At 44.3% G+C, this 20,198-nt stretch overlaps 1 protein-coding gene across 20 annotated transcripts in view; it reads left to right on the top strand.

Annotated features, from left to right (window-relative positions):
- LOC147917172 (mucin-16-like) overlaps positions 1 to 20,198 on the top strand; it is a 66,920-nt gene continuing 46,722 nt past the window's right edge. For 3 of the 20 annotated variants that reach the window (XR_015551863.1, XR_015551865.1, XR_015551866.1), the window contains exons 1-8: positions 8 to 684; positions 2,776 to 2,883; positions 3,187 to 3,222; positions 3,591 to 3,812; positions 4,737 to 4,885; positions 5,183 to 5,442; positions 7,582 to 7,731; positions 9,084 to 9,407. Coding sequence is in view for 1 of the 20 variants with exons in the window: in XM_087429171.1 (XP_087285297.1) it covers positions 3,728 to 3,812; positions 4,737 to 4,885; positions 4,960 to 5,004 (279 nt within the window). In the remaining 19 variants the exon portion in view is untranslated. Of the gene's footprint in view, positions 685 to 2,709; positions 2,953 to 3,186; positions 3,223 to 3,590; positions 3,813 to 4,736; positions 4,886 to 4,959; positions 5,163 to 5,182; positions 5,443 to 5,791; positions 5,860 to 7,581; positions 7,732 to 9,083; positions 9,408 to 9,489; positions 9,568 to 10,976; positions 12,624 to 19,317; positions 20,097 to 20,198 lie in introns of those variants that run through there. The other 17 variants (XR_015551856.1, XR_015551859.1, XR_015551857.1 and 14 more) reach the window with 16 other exon arrangements.

Below are 20,198 nucleotides of genomic sequence, written 5' to 3'. Positions count from 1 at the left end.
CCTCCTGGCTCCGGGCGCCGCCGGCCCCTCCTCAGAGTCCCCGTCACCGTCCTCCGTGTGATTTTGTCCCCAGGGGGCTTATCCGCGTCTGGAGGCGGTGTTTGGGTTGTTACTAATGTGGGCGCTCCTGGCATCTAGAGGGGGAGGCAGGGATGCTGCTCAGCGTCCTCCAGGGCCCAGGACGGCCCGACAGAGAATCATCCGGCCCCAAATGTCAGTGGTGCCGAGGTTGGGAGACCTGCTCCAGGGCCTGAAAATCTCCCCAGCCCTGAATGAAGTGTGGGAATTGTTGACAAGTCAGCGAGTCACTTACAGGGTCCCTAAAAGACAAGCTTGTTTAAAGGGTCCAGAGTCACCAAAAAGTCTCTGTCCAGCCAAGAGAGTTGAGCGACACAAGTGCACACAGCACAAAGCTACTTCCTCCCATCTTGGGGAGCAGGTGACTGGATAGGAATCGGGAAAATCCAGTCTCAGCCAACAGTTACAGTTAAATCAGCAAATACAAAAAAGAAAAGTGAATGGGGTGGCCTTTCCATCCAACACCCTATAAAAGGCCTCAAAAGCTTGTTTGCGCTTTTTTTTCCCCCCTCAGACACGAAAAGCATCCGTGGAGCTCAAGTTTGAGGTGAAAGCAGGCTCAGAGTCCACCTGTCCTCGCTGATCCATGGATTTCTGTGTGACCAGGTGAGTACCCTGTGGACCTCGTACCAACAGGTTCCGGCAGCCTCCGCTGTGCAGAAGACCTGCTAGTGGGCTTTCCTGGGCTCAGGTTGTCACCACATGGCCCCTGAGAGTGAGGGTATCTTGAGAAAAATTATTGATGTTTGATGAATTATATTCAAGTGAAAGATGGTAAGCTGTGTGTGGTTCTGTGTGGTAAATATTTCAGTGAGTACAGTTATATGCAAATAAGAACACATAAAACAAGTGTAAATAACTGCAAATGTGTATTAGAGTAGAAAATATAGATTTACTTGCATTGCATAATACTCAAAAGTCAGGATTTATATATAATATAAATACAGAAATGTTTTGCGTGTGTATGTAGTATTAGAAGACATCCCATTAAATATTAGCAGGGATACTCAGCAACATTCCTTAGACCCATTCAACTTGACTTCTAAAGTCCTATAAATCCTCTACAAAAATTTGAAATATAGGAGCATTCAGGGAAAAAGATGATTGGAACTTGTTTGTATTAATAACAAATTTAACATTGAATTTGCCAGTAGCCAGATTTATTTTGAGCATTTTTTTCTTTATGACATTTCAAATCATTTGGAGGAGTACTAAGCAACACTGTAGATTGCAGAGCAGGGCAGTAGTCTCTAAAAAGACTGTCCTCACCACCTTGCCTTCTAAAGGGAATTAACTTTGTTTCTTGAAACTTTTCTGAAATAATGGTCTGGTGATTCACGTTGCAGAGAATCTTGTTAAGTAATTTTGTATTTAGTTGTTGGCCTCTACTAATTGTGTGTGTATGTGTGTGTGCCTTTTTCATTCTAGCTTTCCTGTGATGTTCTTGAGGGGAATGTGTGCTTGTCATGCAATAGATAGTCTTTCAGTTTATAATTTATGGTGACCCACCATCCTTGTTTACTCAGGACAGAGGGGTTTTCCAGGACACAGGACGTTTAGTGTTCAAACCAGGGCAGTCCTAGACAAACCGGGATGGTTCCTCATCTGATGAGCCAGGCCCTGGGCCACATGCATGGGGACCTGGAGAACCAGAGAGACCTTGTCCCACCTCCGTGGAATTTATATTGTATTTGGGAATTTGGATTTTAGACAGTTAATGATGAGAGTGATGTGGGAGTTTGGCACAAGGTGACTCAACCTGAGGGGACAGGGAAGCCCTCTTGAGAAGGACTGATATTTAGCTTGAGAGCTAGAGATGGGACTGGATTTAGCTAGTTGGAGGGTTAGACTGGAGTGAGGGTGTGGGAGTGTGTTCAAGAGAGCGTTTCAGACAGAGGGACCCGCATGAGGACACCCCTGAAGCAGAGAGCCTGGTGTGTCCATGAACTGAGAAGAGGGATGGCTGAGCTGAGTCAACACAGGGGGAGGGGTGTGAGCCACACCGGCGAGCGGGGACAGGCAGGGCCAGATCAGGGGTGACTTGGGACTCTGTTCTAAGACCAGTGGGAAGACTTTGGAGAGATGCGAGTAGAAGGAGGATGTGATTAGCGTTTGGTCTAAGCACGTGGGTTCAGATGGACTTCATGGTTAAGAATGTAGACTTAAGAGGCGAGATGGGAGGTGCTGGGAATAAGATGAGGAATAAGGTGATTGTTCCATAGGCCTGGGTGATGGCTGTGGAGCAGGAAAGAAGTAGAAAGAAAAGACCTTGGAGTGTAGAACTGAGAGAAGGTAACGGTACTTTCTTGCCTGCATGTGTCAGATGGCACAGGGCACTGACTGTTCTCCTCGCTGCTGTCCGTGCAGACCTGCAGGCGCCCCTTCACCCAGGTCTGTGTGTTCACCCCTCTTTGTCACTCACAGGCCCGCCTCCACATCCTAAAGGAAGTCAGGCCTTACTTGTGAGGGGGTTGTCTCACATGGGAGACACCGAGGAGAGCCCCTCCAGACATCAGAGCAGCCCCTTCAGCCTCTCCCTCAGCCTCCTCCCTTCCCCTCTCTCGCTTTACACACCCAGAAGGACCCCTGCTCAGTATTCCATGTCCCCAGGTTCTCCCTCCCCTCCCCCAGGCTTGAGAAGGGTGGGGCAGCCACTGGGGTGGACATCATCTGCACCTTCCACTCTGACCCCCGCAGGTCCCGGGCTGGACAGAGAGCGACTCTACTGGGAGCCGAGCCATGAGACCCAGGGCGTCACCCACCTGGGCTCCCTCACCCTGGACGGGGACAGCCTCTACGTCAGTGGTGAGGGGCTGGGCTACAGCCACACTCTCTCTCCCAGTCAGAGTTCTGTGTTGCCTCCGTTGCTCTAAAGTGAGCTATGATCCATCTCTCTATGCTCCTGGTCTGGGATCAGTCTTCTCATCACTGTGTGATCACTGGGTCCAGCCACCTTCCATCTCGTTGCCTCCCCCCTGAACACCACTCCCCTCTTCCCCTCTGCTTTCCCCTCTGCTTTCCCCACAAAGCTCCCTACATCCTCCCTCTCCCTTAATCCTTTATGTTCACCCCAACTCTTGCTCAGCTCCTCTCACCTTCTCTCCACAGATTACACCTATGGAGCCGTGGCCCCAGCTACCACCAGTGAGTATTCCTGGTCCTGATCTCTTGGGTCCCGTCCACATTTGGGGTTGGGGAGCACTTGTTCTCCTTCACCCGCTGCCCTTGGTGAGGGAAGCACCTGGAAGGGCCCTAATTCATCCCTTCTCTCCCTCCCGGGTTCTGGTGGAGAGTCCCAGCCCAGTGTGAGAAAGCCTTAGACACAGACGTCTTCTCCACCACATTCTGACCCCACGTGGTTTTCACTTTAATTCTCCTGAAGCCCTGCCCTTGGTCCTCCTTTTCCACGTATCCCATCCGTCTGTCCAGTTTTCTGCCCGTCCATCTGTCTCTCCTCCGAGTTCAGTCTCTCTTGTTCACATATCTCTCTCTCTTGGGCTCCTCTCATCCAGGCTTGCTCATCCCTCTACTCACACAGTCATCCGTCCCCTCACTCTCATTTATGCTTCACCTGTGAATGGTGGTCCTGGGAAAGCCACTGCTGGAGCCCGGGTGAGCCTGGGGGCTCCTCCCACTCTGGCCCTCCCTGATGACAGCCCTCGCCACAGCTCCTGAGCCAGACACCACGTCCCTGCATACTTCATCATCACCTGTGCCCCCAGAAGCCACCACAGGTATCTGTGGGCCCGTTTTCCTTCCCAAGAGAAGCTCTCCAGCCCCACTCCTCCACCAGCCAGTTGTGATCCAGGAGCTGGGAAGCCAGGGTGTGAAATTTTGGTTTTAGGGCAATCATGCTGATCACAAAGATTATACCGACGATTCAGTCTAAGGCCAGCCCTCAGAGAGCCCCTAATCTTGTGAAATTAACACACCATTATAGTACAATGTGGGATGTTTCGGGGAGAGGCGCCTGGCATAATTTGGAGGGGAAGAGCTTGCTAGAGAAAGTTTCACCAGAATGGAGTCTTTAAGAATAAGTAGGAGGGACCCTGGCAACTAGAGGATGAAGGGTTTTCCTGGCAGAGAGGATTCCGTGATCAAAGGCTCCGGCCAGAAACAACATGCCCTATGGGGAGAATTGAAATAAATTTGGGTTGTGTGAAGCAAAACGTTTAACCTGCAGTAGATGGATAAAATGAGACTGAAAGGTCAGCAGGAGCCAGATTGAGTAGAGGCTTGAGTGCCGGGTCAAGAAGGTTGAACTAAACACTGAAGGCCATAGGGAGCCATGGGTGGTACTAGAGCAGTGGTGGCCCTAGTGAGGTATTCATTTCAGAAAGTAGTCCATGTAGAACATCCTTTAGACAGAGCATCCAGTGAGCCTGCTGGGGTGTTGGTCCAGGTGAAGGAAGTTGAGACCTGAGCTGGGACAGGGATGGAGAGAGGGAGTGTATGTGAGGACCAGTGCGCAACTGGAATTGGTGTTACTGGGAGGGAGGAGGAGCTGAGCAGATGTGCTGGTTCTGACTTGGGTGACCACACGGGTGGGTGGTGGTGCCACTGGGAGAGAAGACGACAGATGATAATGAGTGCAGGACTCTGGTGTGGTCTCAGGCCAGCTCTCAGTGATGGCCATCGCTCTCCCTCTTGTCTTGCAGCTTTGGGACACAACCTGAAGACCCTCACAGTCACCTTCACCATCTCCACCCTCCGGTATTCATCAGACAGGAGCAACGGCTCAGCCACGTTCAACTCCACTGAGAGGGTCCTGCAGAGCCTGGGGAGACCCTGGTCCCAGCAGCTCCTGGTGGGTTAAATCCCACCCAGCCCCTCCCCCAACCCCTGTCCCTCCTGCTCCTCCTCCTCCTCCTTCCTCCCCAGCTGGGTCCTTGTTCAAGAAGAGCAGCCTGGGCCTCTTCTCCTTGAGTTGCAGACTGGTCTCCCTCAGGCGAGACCCTCCCCTGAGCATTTGCCCCTAATGGCCACTTTTGTCACCACCCCTCTCTGTCTCCCCCCATCCTCCCATTTCCTCCTTCCTGTTCTGGCCCCCACCCCAGAGGTTTCAGGACCTCTCTCTAGAGTCCCCACGTCCCTCTCTCCCCAGGCCTGGAAAGGATGGGGAAGCCAGCAGTGTGGACGCCGTCTGCACCTACCATCCTGACCCCGTGGGCCACCATGCCTCTGTGCTGGGAGCGGAGAGTCTCCACCTGTCTGCTCTTCCTCTCGGTGGCTCCAGGCTCTGCACCCTGGAGTTTATCCATCCAGAGAGAGCACCAGCTACATTTCCACATCAGCTGGAACCTCAGCAACCCAGAGCCCACATCCTCGGAGTACACCGCCCTGCTGAGGGACACCCAGGACCAGGTGGGGTCTCCCCTCTCCCGTCTCTCCTTGCCCTGAGGGCACCCTCATTCCTCCGCCTGACTTACGTCTGTTACATGATTGTTTCAATCCTCCACTTTCCCTGCGTGTCTGGGTTCTCTCCGTTTCCAGAGGTGATGTCCTAGCTGCCTTCCCCATTTCTCACATGGGTAAACTGAAGCTTAGAAAGGGGAGTGTTGTGCCTAAGATCACACAATGAGTTAGGGGCAGAGCCAGGATTTGAAGTCAGGTCTCCCTTGCCCCAAGATCTGTGATCTTTCACTGGCTCCAGTGGCCCCCTGCATCCCCAGGAGACCTCAATCTCACCCACTCTCCCTCGCGTTTGTTCTAGGTCACCAAGCTCTACAGAGGCGGCCAGCTGTGAGACATATTCCTCTCCTGCCTGGTCACCGACTTGATGTAGGTTGAGGAGATTGGAAGCATTGGCTGAGCTGGTGGCTGATGGCTCTGAGCTCCCGTGACACATCCTTGATCTGGAAGTCACTGACATGGTGCCCATTCTCCCCCACATCCCTGTCAGCTAATCCTACCATCTCCTTCCATAGGTTTTTGGGGGTTGAGAAAAGCATTAACATTTGGGGCCACCAACCTCCAGCATCCTCCTCCTCCTCCTCTTCTGGAGACTTTCAACAAATATCAGCAGTCTAACTGTGCTCTCCAATAGTGGAGCCACTAACCACATGGGGCAATTTAAATTATTTATACACCTGTTGGGATACGATTCACATATTGTGTGGGGGGGGCGGGTGTATTTTTTAGGTTTTTCTGTATACAATATCTTCTCCTGTGCAAAACAAATAGTTTTACCTCTTCCCTTCCAATCTGGGTTTCTTTTATTCCTTTTTCTTGCCTAATTGCCCTCATCAGAACCTCTAGTACCTGTGATTAACATATGAGATGAGGGAAGACATCATTGTCTTGTCCCTGGTCTTAGGGGGGAATTTTCAGTCTTTCACCGTTGAATATGGTGTTAGCCGTGGGTTTTTCATCGATGCTATTTATAGGTTGAGAAAGTTTCTTTCTATTCCTAATTTGTTGAGTGTTTTCTTTTTTAGGCATGAAGGGCGTTGCATTTTGTGAAATTCTTTTCTATATATATGGTCGAGATTACGTGGTTTTGCCCCTTATTCTATTAATATGCTGTATTACATAATCAAGTTTTCAGATATTAAGCCACCCCTCCAACTAGAGATTCAGACGTTCTCAAGTCTGTCCTGGGCGTGCCACATTCCTGAGCCCTTGTGGCCTTCTAGAGGCCCACAAATACACTGGAGCTTTTCAAAGCCCCCTGTGGACATCTCATTCCCCCAATTTTTCTTTTAAGTTGTTGGCTCACCTCTTGCCTGCCTCTCCTGGTATCACTCCCTCAGGCAACTACAATAGAAAACAATTAGTGCTTATTGTTTTTAGCAAGTGACTTGGGGACAGACTTTCCACCCTGGGCAAGCTCTGACTCAAGTAACGACAAGCCCTGAACATGGGGCTTTTTCGGGGAGCTGCCAAGTAGGTCAGCTAGTGACAGTTCGGTGGGGATGGGTCTTTTCAGAGCTCCAGACCCATTATGGCTGCTGGGCTGCTGGTTGTCTCAGCTACCATGGTTCTGTGACTGATGATTTTCAAAGTTATGGAGGATATTGTGAGAGCAAGATGGGAATAGTGAAAGTTATAGTGCCACAAAGTTTGCTCCGTTTATCAAGATTCCACCCTGTGTCTTCACTAAACCCTCCTCAGATTCTTACAAGCCTTTGATTAATTTCTAGACTTCTGAAAAGATGATTTCGACCATTTTTACCAGTGTTATCATTGTTTTTATGCATTTGCAGAAGTCCTTACTCCAAAGTTTGAAAAATGTTCTCCCTGTAGTTATTTGTTTATAAATTAATTACTTGAAATGAAATTACATGAGAAATTCAGTTCCTCGCTCACACACACTAGCCACATTTTAAGTGCTCAATAACAACATGGGGCTAATAATGAGTGTATTTAGTAATGCAGACAAATGTTGACATTATTGCAGAAAGTTCTCTTGGACAGGACCCAGAAGCAGGGAATCTAGAATCAGGGTAGAATTCCAGACACCCTTGATCATCCTTTGTGTCCTTCCATGTCTGTCCCCCACAGTAACCACACTGGAGTGGACTCCCTGTGTACCTTGCCGCCTTGGCACAGAGACTGGACAGAGTTGCCATCTATGAGGAATTCCTGCGGCTGACCAGAATGGTACCCAGCTGCAGAACTTTACCCTGGACGGAAAGAATGTCCTTGGGGATGGTAAGGCTCCCTGGTCTTTGGGGAAGAAAGTGAGGCCTTTCTAGGGACTCTGGAGGCCTGGGTCTGAGAGAACATTGAACTTTCTCAGGCTGGCAGGAGGTGGCATAGTCCCCCAGTCTTTACCCACCACTGAGAGAGAGAAAAGGACACCAGTGTAGTATTGGAGGCCCTCACCTTCTCCTAGACAGCTCTGTGACCTCAAGCTAGTCACCTCCCCTTTCTGGACTTTTGTTTCCTTATCTCTGCACTGAGAGCCACTGGGCCAGATGGTCAGTGAGGGCCTCCAGCTGTTTGTGAAGCAGACTTACAGGTTTGGGGGTGGTTGTGGTTCCTGGTCCACAGGCTATAGTTTGCCAAGTCCCGCTCTAGATGAGCACCAATGCGCTAGAACTTTCTGCAGTGGTGGAATGTTCTATCTGTGCTGTCCAGTGCATAGCTGCATGTGGCTGTTGAGTGCTTGAAGGATGGTATTGTGACTGGTCTTTATTGTTACTGATTTTTAATGTTACTGAGGTACTAGAATTTTTATTTTGTTTAACTAAAATTAATTTTAACTCAAAAAGAGACTTGTTGCTGCTCCATATCAGACAGCACTCCTCTAAGAGGTTGTCTGGGTAGAGGTACAAGTAGGGGGGGACCTGCACCCCTTCTCCCATGCCCATTGAGTGCTGCGTTTCCTACTCTCCTGGAGTTTATGTTGTAGCTGGCAATAACAAGAATAGAGAATTGAAAATTATCAATTATTTGATGTGAACAAACTCATACTTGCAGGTGGAAATCAGAGAAGACTTCCTGCAGGATATTACATTGTAGGTTAATCCTAGAAAATGAATATTAAGCAAATAGATAAAGGAGAAGGGGATGAATGTGTTTCTAGGCACGGAAGAACACTTTTGAGTGGGAATTTACAAATTTAGAGAGATCCCATAGGCTTGCCAACTGTGATGACCCATTCTCCCCCAAGCCGTCCTAAGAAAGTCCAGCTCAAATTCAGTCCTCTGTGCCCAGAGGTATGAATTTGGTTTAACTTATGAAACTTTTGTTCTGTGATAATGGTCTTGGATTTTGTAGCAAAGTGTGCTCACTTTTTAGAGATGGAAACTAAAATGGGGTGAAACATGATGATGTCTACTTGACTTTAATATTTCATTGAAAACATGGGATGAATCAAGGGTGGCAAGTGTTAATAATTTATACATTGATGAAATATTGTTTTAATTGGATGGAATATACATGGTTAAATTAGATGATGGATGTTTATGAGACTCTCCCTTTATTTTTCTGTGTCTAAAAAGTTTTATTAAAAAGAGTGAAACACACTCACATGCATTCTCCATTTCATTCACTTCCAGAATATTCTCCCAACAGAGATGACACCTTGACTGAGAAGCCTGGTAAACCTGCAGGAAGCCCCAGCCCACGGTAGGGGGCGAGTATCTTGATGCTGTGCCTCATCGAAGAGAACCATGCGCACAGGGTCTTGGATGATGAGGAAAGTTGGCCAACCCTTGTCAAGGATGGTTGAGGCACAGTGGGGTCAGCAGGAGCCCTGGGGCAATGACAGGAGGTGGCTCATCCCAGCACTTGTCTCCGCAGACCACCCCGTCTGGGCTCTCATCCTCATCTGCTTGGCGGGAATCCTGGTGCTCATCACAGGCCTCATCTGCTGTCTCCTGGTAAGGCATGACGTGTTGCTTGTCTTCTTACTATTGGGTTGTAAGAGCTCTTTATATATTATAAATACATGTCCTTTTGTAGGGATATGTTTTGCAGATGTTTTCTCCCAGTCTGTGTGTGGCTTGCCTTCTCCTTCACAACATGAGTCATTGGGGAAATGTAAGTGACAGTCATCCTGAGATTCCACCATACTTGAGAATGGCTAAAATTAAAAAGACTGACTATAGCAGGTGTTGTTGAAGATGTCAATTCACTGAAACTCTCATCGAGTGCTGGTGAAAAATAGCTTGGATGCGTCTTTAGTTATTACATACGTCTACCCAGCCATTCCTCCCCTAGGAATCCATCCAAGGGAAATAAACCCGTATGTCTATACACAGACTTGTACACACATGTTGATAACAACCAATTTATAGTAGACAAAAATGGAAAACAACCCAAATGTCCATCTACTGGTGAACGGATACACAAAGTGTGGTCTATCCCCACAGTAGAATACTATTCAACCATAAAAAAGAATGAATTATTTTTTTTTCATTATTTTATTGAAATTCTAAAGCGTGTTAACATTGTGTAATTTCGGGTGTTCATTATTATTTGTGAATTTTTGTATAGACTGCATCGTGCTCACCACAAGTAGTCTAAATTTTATCCATCACCATGCATATGTGCCCCTTTAACTCTTTCACTCAACCCCCAGCCCGCATCCCCTCTGGTAACCACTAATCTGTTCTCTTTATCCCTGTGTATGTTTATCTACTACATATGAGTGAAATCATGCATATTTGTCTTTGTCTGGCTTATTTCGTTTAACATCATACCCTCAAGGTCCATCCAGGTTGTTGCAAACAGGATGATCTTGTCTTTTTTTTCTGGCTGAGTAGTACTCCATTGTATATAATACATAGCACATCTTCTTTATCCATTCATCTGTAGCAGGGCACTTGGGTTGCTTCCATGTCTTGGCTATTGTGAATAATGCCGCAGTGAACACAGGGGTGCATAAATCTCTTTGAATTGTTGATTTCAATTTCTCTGGATAAATACCCAGTAGTCGGATAGCTGAAAGGCATGGTATTTCTATTTTTAATTTTTTGAGAAATCTCCATACTGTTTTCCCTGGTGGCTGCACCAGTTTGCATCCCCACCAGCAGTGTGTGAGGGTGCCCTTTTCTCCTTATCCTCTCCAACATTTGTTATTTTTTTGTCTTGGGAATTATAGCCATTCTGATAGGTGTAAGGTGATCTCTCATTGTAGTTTTGATTTGAATATCCCTAATAATTAGTGACGTTATACATCTTTTCATGTGTCTGGCCTTCTGTATATCTTCTTTGGAAAAATGTCTGTTCATATCCTCTGCCCATTTTTAGATTCGATTATCTGTTTTTTTGTTGTTGGATTGTTTGTGTTGTTTATATACTTTGGAGATTAACCCCTTGTCAGCTATATGATTTGCAAATATTTTCTCCCAGTTGGTGGGTTGTCTTTTCATTTTTTTTTTTTTTTGTGAGGAAGATCAGCCCTGAGCTAACATCCGTGCTAATCCTCCTCTTTTTTTCTGAGGAAGACCGGCTCTGAGCTAACATTGTAGGATCCCAAAAAGGGAACCCCAACTCCACCCTCGGGAAGGCGCGGACCCACAGACACAGAAGACCGAGCTTGATGCAAACGCAAGAGGTAAGAGTTTTATTAAGCGGAGCTCCGGGCCGACACGTGTCTCTCGCAGGAGACAGAGGAGTCGACCCCGGACCTTAAAGGGCAATTTCTTATATAGGGTTTGGAAGCACAAAGCGGGAAAAGGTTGGCGTGGTCTTACATGATTGGCTAATTTAAAACATTTAAACAGTTACATTTTATGGCGCGAATTGCTATGGCGCGAAGCGATTATCAGGTTACACACACGCGTCCCCATCTGGACCCCCTCCACCCCGACCCTCCCAAACTTATCCCTCTGGAGCACTCTCTTGTTCTCAATTCTTCCCCGAACAGTTTAGGGTGGGTCTTTCATGAATAGAGTCAGTCAGGATTGATAAACGTTCCCTCCTATACCAGGAATCCTTAGGGCATGGAGGTGCCTGTCTCTAAGGTAGTAACTTTTAAATTTTTAATATAATTTACTTCCTTCATTCCCCACTTCTTCTTTTGTCCCTAGTTCTAATCTTAGAACTTAGTTTTCGGTGTCTACTATTAGTGGCTCATTGCGTGGGAGAGCTTGGTAATGGCGTTGGAGCATCATAGCATGCACTGCATTGACCCTTTTTCTTATGAAAGCAGTAATTCTATTGAAAACACACGGTCCGAAAACTAAAAGTAGACAAAGAATCAGCAAGGGTCCTGCTAGGGAGGATAGTAAGGTCGTCATCCAGGGGGACTTAGTGAACCAGGATTTAAACCAGCTTTGTTGTGCCTCCCTGCTTTGCTGCCTCATGTCTAATCTTTTTCTATTCTGGAGCACTACTTCAGACAGGGAGGTGAGGGACTCCTCTAATTTAGAGATGGACTGTTCTAAAGTCCTGAGGTCTTCATCTATAGCATTGCTCAAGGCAGTTAATCCCCTTTCTCCTGTGACTAAGGCCGTAGTGCCAGTCCCTACGCCCGCGGCAACTCCCAGTCCCAGGAGTACAGACAGGGTGAGGGATACTGGTTCTCTTTTCCATAATCTGGATCTCTGGTCAAATTCATCCTCGAAACTATTGGCAGTAAGATAATAAATTCTAGGCACCAACTGCACAAGCACGCAAAAATCTTGTGACGAATTGAATACGCTAGTTGAGATGCAGGGGGTCAGGCCTGTGGAGCAAGCCCATCACCTATTGGGCCCTGGTATCAAAAAATAACCAGGAGTGGTCGGAAGGCTGACTTCAGTCTTATTACATAGAGCCTGGTAGCCCGGGGGAATTTTTCTTAAGCATAGTCCTGAACCGGTCCCCGATACATCCATTAGGGTTATCCGCCCTTCTTTGCCCCAAAGACAAGTTGTGTGGTCCGTGGTGTTATTATAGACCCCCATGGTGGCAATTCCTTCATAAGAAGGGGGGGCTGACCGCTAGGCATAGCCAGCATGCTTTAGTCATTTCAGGATTGGAGCCATTTAAGGCGTAGTAAGCTCCCCGTACTAAGTTAAACAGTCTGTGCCATCTTTGCCCAGTAGGTACTGCAGGAGGTCAAATGTCCTTCAGAGAAAACAATCAAGGTAAAGAGATATATTTTAGGGTGGCCACATCTTGATCTCCCACAGTCCCGCCTTTGAAACTAAAAGTTTCACAGTCTTTTTGAAACTTAAAGAAGTTTCATAGTCCAGAAGCTGAGTTGGTAGATTGTTTCATCTCACTGAACACATTTCATAGTCCTGATGATAGATCAGTTCAATTGAGTTCCTTTTGGAAGGTGGTGATGCAGGTGGGCTCTCAAGGTTACGCCTATATTATGGTATCAAGTCCATCAGCTTCAGTTTGTAAGGCTTCAGGAAAAAGGGCAGGTTCAGTTCTCAGTGATTCCAAATGAAAATGATGGAAAAAATCAAAAACGTTAGTTTGGAGATCTGTAGCCAGATATTTCAGGAGACTGGAAGAAATCAGGATCCAGTCTAGTCAACAGATATAAAAAATAAAAACTTCAAAAGACAATTATCTAATATCTGCAAATGTATACTATAGTTTTATAGTTTTTACTGAAATATAATTTTTTTCTCTCTAAAATTACCCTCATTTTTATTAAGATAGAGTTGGCCCAATTATTAACATAAGTACAGCAAGAATAGCAATTGATCACATAGGCTCTTTTAAATCTGCTTTGCTGGAACTTTTTATAAGGAATCTCACATTGAACTTCAAAGGCCTCTCGAGGCCAGGAAAGCCAAGCCAAGGATTTTGTCATCAGACTTTGCCTGCAATACCTATAAATTTGGGTGAATTCCTCTATTCTGAGGTTTCCCCAAAATATTTCAAGGTTCCTTGTACCTGCCAGATAAGTGACATTCTTTACTTATCCTGGTAAGTGCTGCTTGGAACACAAGGTACCAGGCCAATATTTCCATGTGGCTTTATTCCATAAAGTCCAATCTTTATTCCTCAAAAGCTGTATGGTTATATCACAAATATGATGTTCCAGTCATAACCTTGGTAATATAACCAGTGTTTCCAATTGTGTCCTGTTACAAGGAGAACAGATTCTTATTGAACTTATGCAAATAACTATATTGCCATGAAAACAACAATACTCACTAAGAGTTTCCAAATTCGAGGGATCAGATAGAGAGAAAAAGATAAACATTTTAATTTTACTTACAAAAGTATTATTTACCAAATTGCTATAAGTCATAGCTAGCTCAGGAGAAAAGAGAAAAAGTTTTCCTTAAATCTGAAAAAACAAAACATTAAAAATTCAGCAATACTTCAAATGAAAAATCATAAAAATTATAATCAGTTCATTCAGTCCTGTATAATCCATTCTTGATCCCAATCTTTTTGTTAGCAGCTTCACGAAGTTATCAGTCTCTCTAACAGATTTCTGTAATTTCTTATCAAGTTCAGTTTTATGATCAGAAAGTTTATCAGAAGCCTGTACTTCAGTGTAAATGTCAGAGTCCTTTCTATGAATTTTTCTGAAGTTGAAACATTTTGCAAAAGCATTAGAGCAAAGAAATAAGTCTGTAAAGAACAAGACCTCAAAATGGCAATTGACAGAGAAATTTGGTTAATTTTGTGACATACAACATTTTAAAATAATAATAACGAGAATTATGACTGATAATCAGGACAGATCAGCATTTCAGTAATGTTGTACAATTTTAAAACACCCATATCAATAACATTTACCCACATAATAGCACCTAAGCAGACTTTTCATCACTTGTCTGACAATCTTTTCCATGTAATTTAACATACTGAATCAGCCTAATAAGTTTAGTATCTTTCTCCTTATAGGAAGAGAGCAAATTCCTTTGAGAAGTTCCAGGGCCCTTTGAAAATTATCAAAGAAAAAAGTAAAAAAAGACTTTACGATATGAATTTTGGGGGAGCTTGTCAAAAATATAAACAGTCAAAGCAAACATAGCATTAACAGTCTAAAAAGCCTTAATAGAGACCTCAGTCTTTTGAACACAGGAAATTATTTTAACAAAACATAGATTTTTTGTCTTTTAGGTAGACTTACTCAAAGGTAAAGAAAATCTTTTGTACCCTCTTTATCAAGTTTAAGAAAATTATCCTTTTAAGAGAAATAAGACCAAATTATAATTTTGTACCAGCTTATTTTTGATATTAAAACTCATTTACTTAATTAAATTTATTTTAATCTTAGCCAACTTGACCATGTAAAAACTCTTTTTCCAGAATTCCTCTTTCACAAACTTATAACTTCTTTTTTACATTCAGAAATTGTCCCATGTCTTTCTTTTCCCTTCTAGTACTTGAGGACAAATTTATCTTTTTTAATCGACCAAACAAAACATTTTTATTCTTTGTTCCTTCTTTATACATCTTACTTATTTTGTACACAGACATATTTTTCTTAATTTTTTAGTAGCTTCAATCACATATATTAATTAGAAATTTTAACCCTTATAGACTTTGACTTCTAAGTAAAAACTAAGTAAGCAGTTATAAACTTTTTTACATTAGCATTTTGTGGATTGGAAAATTTATGAACACTTCATAACTTCTAGAAATATGTTACTTTATAGTACAATCTTTTAATAAAACACATGTTTACCAATAGACCTAAAACACCTTTTAGTTTTCCTGTAATGAAAAGCCAAAAGTAGACAAATGTACATTTAGCAATCAATGTCTAATATCTTATTTTATTTGGAAATGATGATACTCAGAGAATTTCCATCATAAAATTTAGCAAAACTCTAAAGTTTTAAGTTACCAGAAAGAGTTTGGAAGCTGTAACCACCATAACACATAATTATTGTATAAAGTTCATCCAACGTTCATCTTTTTCACAACTATTTAGTTACTTATTCCCAATAGTTATTTAGATTGCCTACAAGACTTCATAAGACTTCAGATAAAATTAGCCATCATTTAAATTACTATTTTTGTTAACCAGTTCTGTAATAGAAATAACATCAGTTTTTTTCCTACAAAATTTCATGCAGTTTTCATCACTTCTTATACCTTTAAACACAGTCATCACTAAGATTTTTATCAATAGGTCTTGGTCTTATAACCTTGGACCAGGGGAGCATTCCCAGTCAGACATTTTAAAACATATTCAGGCAAGGTTGATGCAACCTCTCTATACAAAATCAGCTCAAACATTCCAACCTTTATAATCTCATCAACACTTACACTTTTACATGTTCTCAACTCAACTGCAACCTGAGTCAAGGTCTCAAGACTAGTCAAATTTTTCCCTTCTTTTTTCTAGCCTTAATTTTTAGGTACCAATTAAGCAATTATGTGAGAGCTCTCAAAATATTTTTTTCCCTAATTTAGAAGTTTTTCCAATTCAAAGGATCAGCGGTCTGGCCATTGACGAGTAGGATCTTCACTTGTATATTTATTCCAATAGTGACTCGAACCAATAAGCCTTTTTAAGGAAAGACCCGGAGGTAACTTTCCACGCTTAGAATAAATCTTTCCCATGGACGCAAGAGGCGTCCCTGGTGAGGGCGCAGATGATGTAGCCCCCATGATCCACAGAATTCACTCCCAAAGATATTCAGACTCCCCTGAGAGCTTGGCACAGCCGGACAGAGACAGTTCGGAACCCCAGTGTACTCGACTGGCCACCAAGGTGCACCCCGGTAAATGCACCTTCCGTATGGTGGAGACCAAGGAGAATATTCTCACTGGTCACAAAGCCAAGTTTTCTCAGGACACAGAACAAGACAGAAGGAAAAATTTCATCCGGTTTTTTTTTTTTTTTTTTTCTTATGTGCACAATGACAGCTTTAGCCACGCCTTAGGTCTCTTGGAGCCAAAATAATACCTGGGGGGGGAGGTGCCACAGGGTTGGGGACCTGTGTGCTTTTACAGAGTACCTCATCGTTGCACGGACATTTTTCTTGCAGTTGGCGGGGGACCTGTGTCATCTACCCCGTTCCGTGACCCAACTTATCCTGTCACGGGAGTCTTCTGAAAGTGGCGAGCGCCCTAATGGCTCTTAACTGCTCGACCCGCGCCCACTTAAATTTGCGGCCTTTTTGGCTTCCAAGATGCCCTCGGCAATGACCTTCACTTCCTTCACTTCATGTGCATAATAACCCACAGCAAAGTTTGTAGACGCCGGTCTGGTGAGACCCGCAAACTCATCGGTCTGTGGGGCCGGCCCGGACAGCAGGCTAATAGGGCCTATGCCTGCGTCCTACCCTATGGTATTTCCTTCTTATGACAAAAGACACAGACAAAAGAGAAAAACAGAGACTACCTTTGGGAGGAAAAGGGATCAAGATCAAAAACCAAGAGTACTCTACCAAATTTAAACCAAAAGTCACTAAAAGCCCAAGAAAATAGTTTCCCAAATATTTTCTCCTGCCAATCTAAATTTAGAAAGAGAAAAGAATTCTCACCATTCCCTTCCGCCGGACTCCGCAGATAGAGATTCCGGGAGGCTGACGTGGTAAGAAATCTTACCTTTTTGCCGGCTTTTGTCAGGCGTTCCCGTATCTCATCATCTGCAGTAGTCCAGGGAGAAGGCAGGTCCTCCAGCTGTAGGATCTCATCCCGTCAAATGAGGTCCACGTGACGAACAAAAACAGAACAATGAACATCAAAGACACACCAAAACAAACAATCTCGCCCGGTTGGCGTCTCTACAAACCAACCGAAGGCGGCTTCAGATGGGAGGGGTTTCCGCATCCTCCTTGGGAAAAAGAATGCCGTTTCTTTTTCCACCTGAAGGGTGGTGGTCAGGCTTTCCTGACTCCCCTTGTCCCTTGGGGCGTCCCCCAGGGTTGCAGCCTGCAGTTCCCAGCACGTCTGCCACTGCAGCCGCTTGGCCCTCACGGCCCGAAGCGGCGGCTGCCCAGATACCGAGACCAAAATAATGCTTCGCGGCGCCGCACACACTCACACACCCAGTCACTCAGGCTTACCTCCAAGGGGTCTTCGGAGTCTGGGGTGACCGCACCGATCCCGGACGAGCCCCCAAATGTAGGATCCCAAAAAGGGAACCCCAACTCCACCCTCGGGAAGGCGCGGACCCACAGACACAGAAGACCGAGCTTGATGCAAACGCAAGAGGTAAGAGTTTTATTAAGTGGCGCTCCGGGCTGACACGTGTCTCTCGCAGGAGACAGAGGAGTCGACCCCGGACCTTAAAGGGCAATTTCTTATATAAGGTTTGGAAGCACAAAGCGGGAAAAGGTTGGCGTGGTCTTACATGATTGGCTAATTTAAAACATTTAAACAGTTACATTTTATGGCGCGAATTGCTATGGCGCGAAGCGATTATCAGGTTACACACACGCGTCCCCATCTGGACCCCCTCCACCCCGACCCTCCCAAACTTATCCCTCTGGAGCACTCTCTTGTTCTCAATTCTTCCCCGAACAGTTTAGGGTGGGTCTTTCATGAATAGAGTCAGTCAGGATTGATAAACGTTCCCTCCTATACCAGGAATCCTTAGGGCATGGAGGTGCCTGTCTCTAAGGTAGTAACTTTTAAATTATTAATATAATTTACTTCCTTCAACATCTATTGCCAATCCTCCTCCTTTTTCTTTTCCCCAAAGTCCCAGTTGATGGTTGTATGTCATAGTTGCAGATCCTTCTAGTTGCTGTATGTGGGACGCAGCCTCAGCATGGCTGGACAAGAGGTGCGTCTATGCGCGTCCGGGAACCGAACCTGGGCCGCCAGTAGCAGAGCGCGCGCACTTAACCACTAAGCCGCTGGGCCGGCCCTATCTTTTCATTTTATTCATCGTTTCCTTTGCCTTGCAGAAGCCTTTTAGTCTCATGTAGTCCCATTTGTATATTTTTTCTTTTCTTTCCCTTGCCTGAGTAGACATGGTATTGGAAAAGCTGCTGCTAAGACCGATGTCAAAGCCTGTACTGCGTATATTTTCTTCTAGGAGTTTTATGTTTCAAGTGTTAGATTCAAGTCTTTATCCAATTCGTTTTAATTTTGGTGTATGGATGAAGATAATGATCTACTTTCATTCTTTTGCATGTGGCTGTCCAGTTTTCCCAACAGCATTTATTGAAGAGACTTTCCTTTCTCCATTGTATGATCTTGGCTCCTTTGTCAGAGATTAACTGACCACAGATGTGTGGTTTTCTTTCTGGGCTTTCAGTTCTGTTCCATTGATCTATGAGTCTGCTTGTGTGCCAGTACCATGCCATTTTGATTACTATAGCTATGTAATATATTTTCAAGTTAAGATTGTGATGCCTCCAGCTTTGTTCTTTCTTCTCAGGATTGCTTTGGCTATTCGAGGTCTTTTGTTATTCCATACATATTTTAGGATTCTGTGTTCTATTTCTATGAAGAATGTCATTGGGATTCTGATTGTGATTGCATTGAATCTGTAGATTACTTTAGGTAATATGGACATTTTAACTGTGTTTATTCTTCCAATCCATGTGCATGGAATATCTTCCCATTGTTTCAGGTCATCATTGATTTCTTTTAATAATGTCTTATAGTTTTCATTGTATAGGTCTTTAACCTCTTTGGTTAAATTTATCCCTAGACACTTTTTTCTTTTTGTTGCAGTTGTAAATGGGACTGTATTCTTGAGTTCTCTATCTGTTAGTTCATTATTAGAGTATAGAATTGCAACTGACTGGGGTGAGTTGATTTTGTACGCTGCAACTTTGCTGTAGTTGTTGATTATTCTAATAGTTTTCTGATGGATTCTTTAGGGTTTTCTATATTTACAATCATGTCATCTGCAAACAGCAAGAGTTTTATTTCTTCCTTTCCAATTTGGATTCCTTTTATTTCTTTTTCCAGCCTAATTGCTCTGGCCGAAACCTCCAGTACTATGTTGAATGCGAGTGGCGAGAGTGGGCACCTTTGTCTTCTTCCTGTTCTCAGAGGAATGGCTTTAATTTTTTCACCATTAAGTATGATGTTGGCTGTGGGTTTGTAATATATGGCCTTTACTGTGTTGAGGTACGTTCCTTCTATACCCATTTTATTGAGAGTTTTTATCATAAATGGATGTTGGATCTTGTCAAATCCTTTCTCTGCATCTGTGGAGAGGATCATGTGATTTTTATTCCTCATTTTCTTAATGTGGTGTATCACATTGATTGATTTGTGGATGTTGAACCATCCCGGCATCCCTGGTATAATTTCCACTTGATCATGGTATATGATCCCTTTAATATATTGCTGTGTTCGATTTGCTGATATTTAGTTGAGGATTTTTGCATCTGTGTTCATCAGTGATTTTGGCCTGTAATATTCCTTCTTTGTGCTGTCCTTGCCTGCTTTTGCTGTCAGGGTGATGTTGGCCTCATAGAATGAATTAGGAAGTGTTCCATCTTCTTCAACTGTTTGGAATAGTTTGAGAAGCATAGGTATTAAATCTTGTTTGAATATTTGGTAGAATTCTCCAGAGAAGCCATCTGGTCCTGGACTTTTGTTTTTTGGGAGGTTTTTGATAACCATTTTGATCTCTTTACTTGTGATTGGTCTGTTCATTTTCTCTATTTCTTCTTTTTTTTTTTTTTTAAGGTTTTATTTATTTTATTTTTTCCCCCCAAAGCCCCAGTAGATAGTTGTATGTCATAGCTGCACATCCTTCTAGTTGCTGTATGTGGGACTCGGCCTCAGGATGGAGGGAGAAGTGGTGCCTCGATGCGCACCCGGGATCCGAACCCGGGCCA

This window comes from Ceratotherium simum, chromosome 4 (genome assembly GCF_057802395.1).
Source record: "Ceratotherium simum simum isolate JZ-2026a chromosome 4, ASM5780239v1, whole genome shotgun sequence".
In the NCBI taxonomy this organism is placed as follows: Eukaryota; Metazoa; Chordata; class Mammalia; order Perissodactyla; family Rhinocerotidae; genus Ceratotherium; species Ceratotherium simum.
The sequence above is the reverse complement of the archived record's forward strand: the minus strand, read 5'-3'. Positions and strand labels throughout refer to the sequence as shown.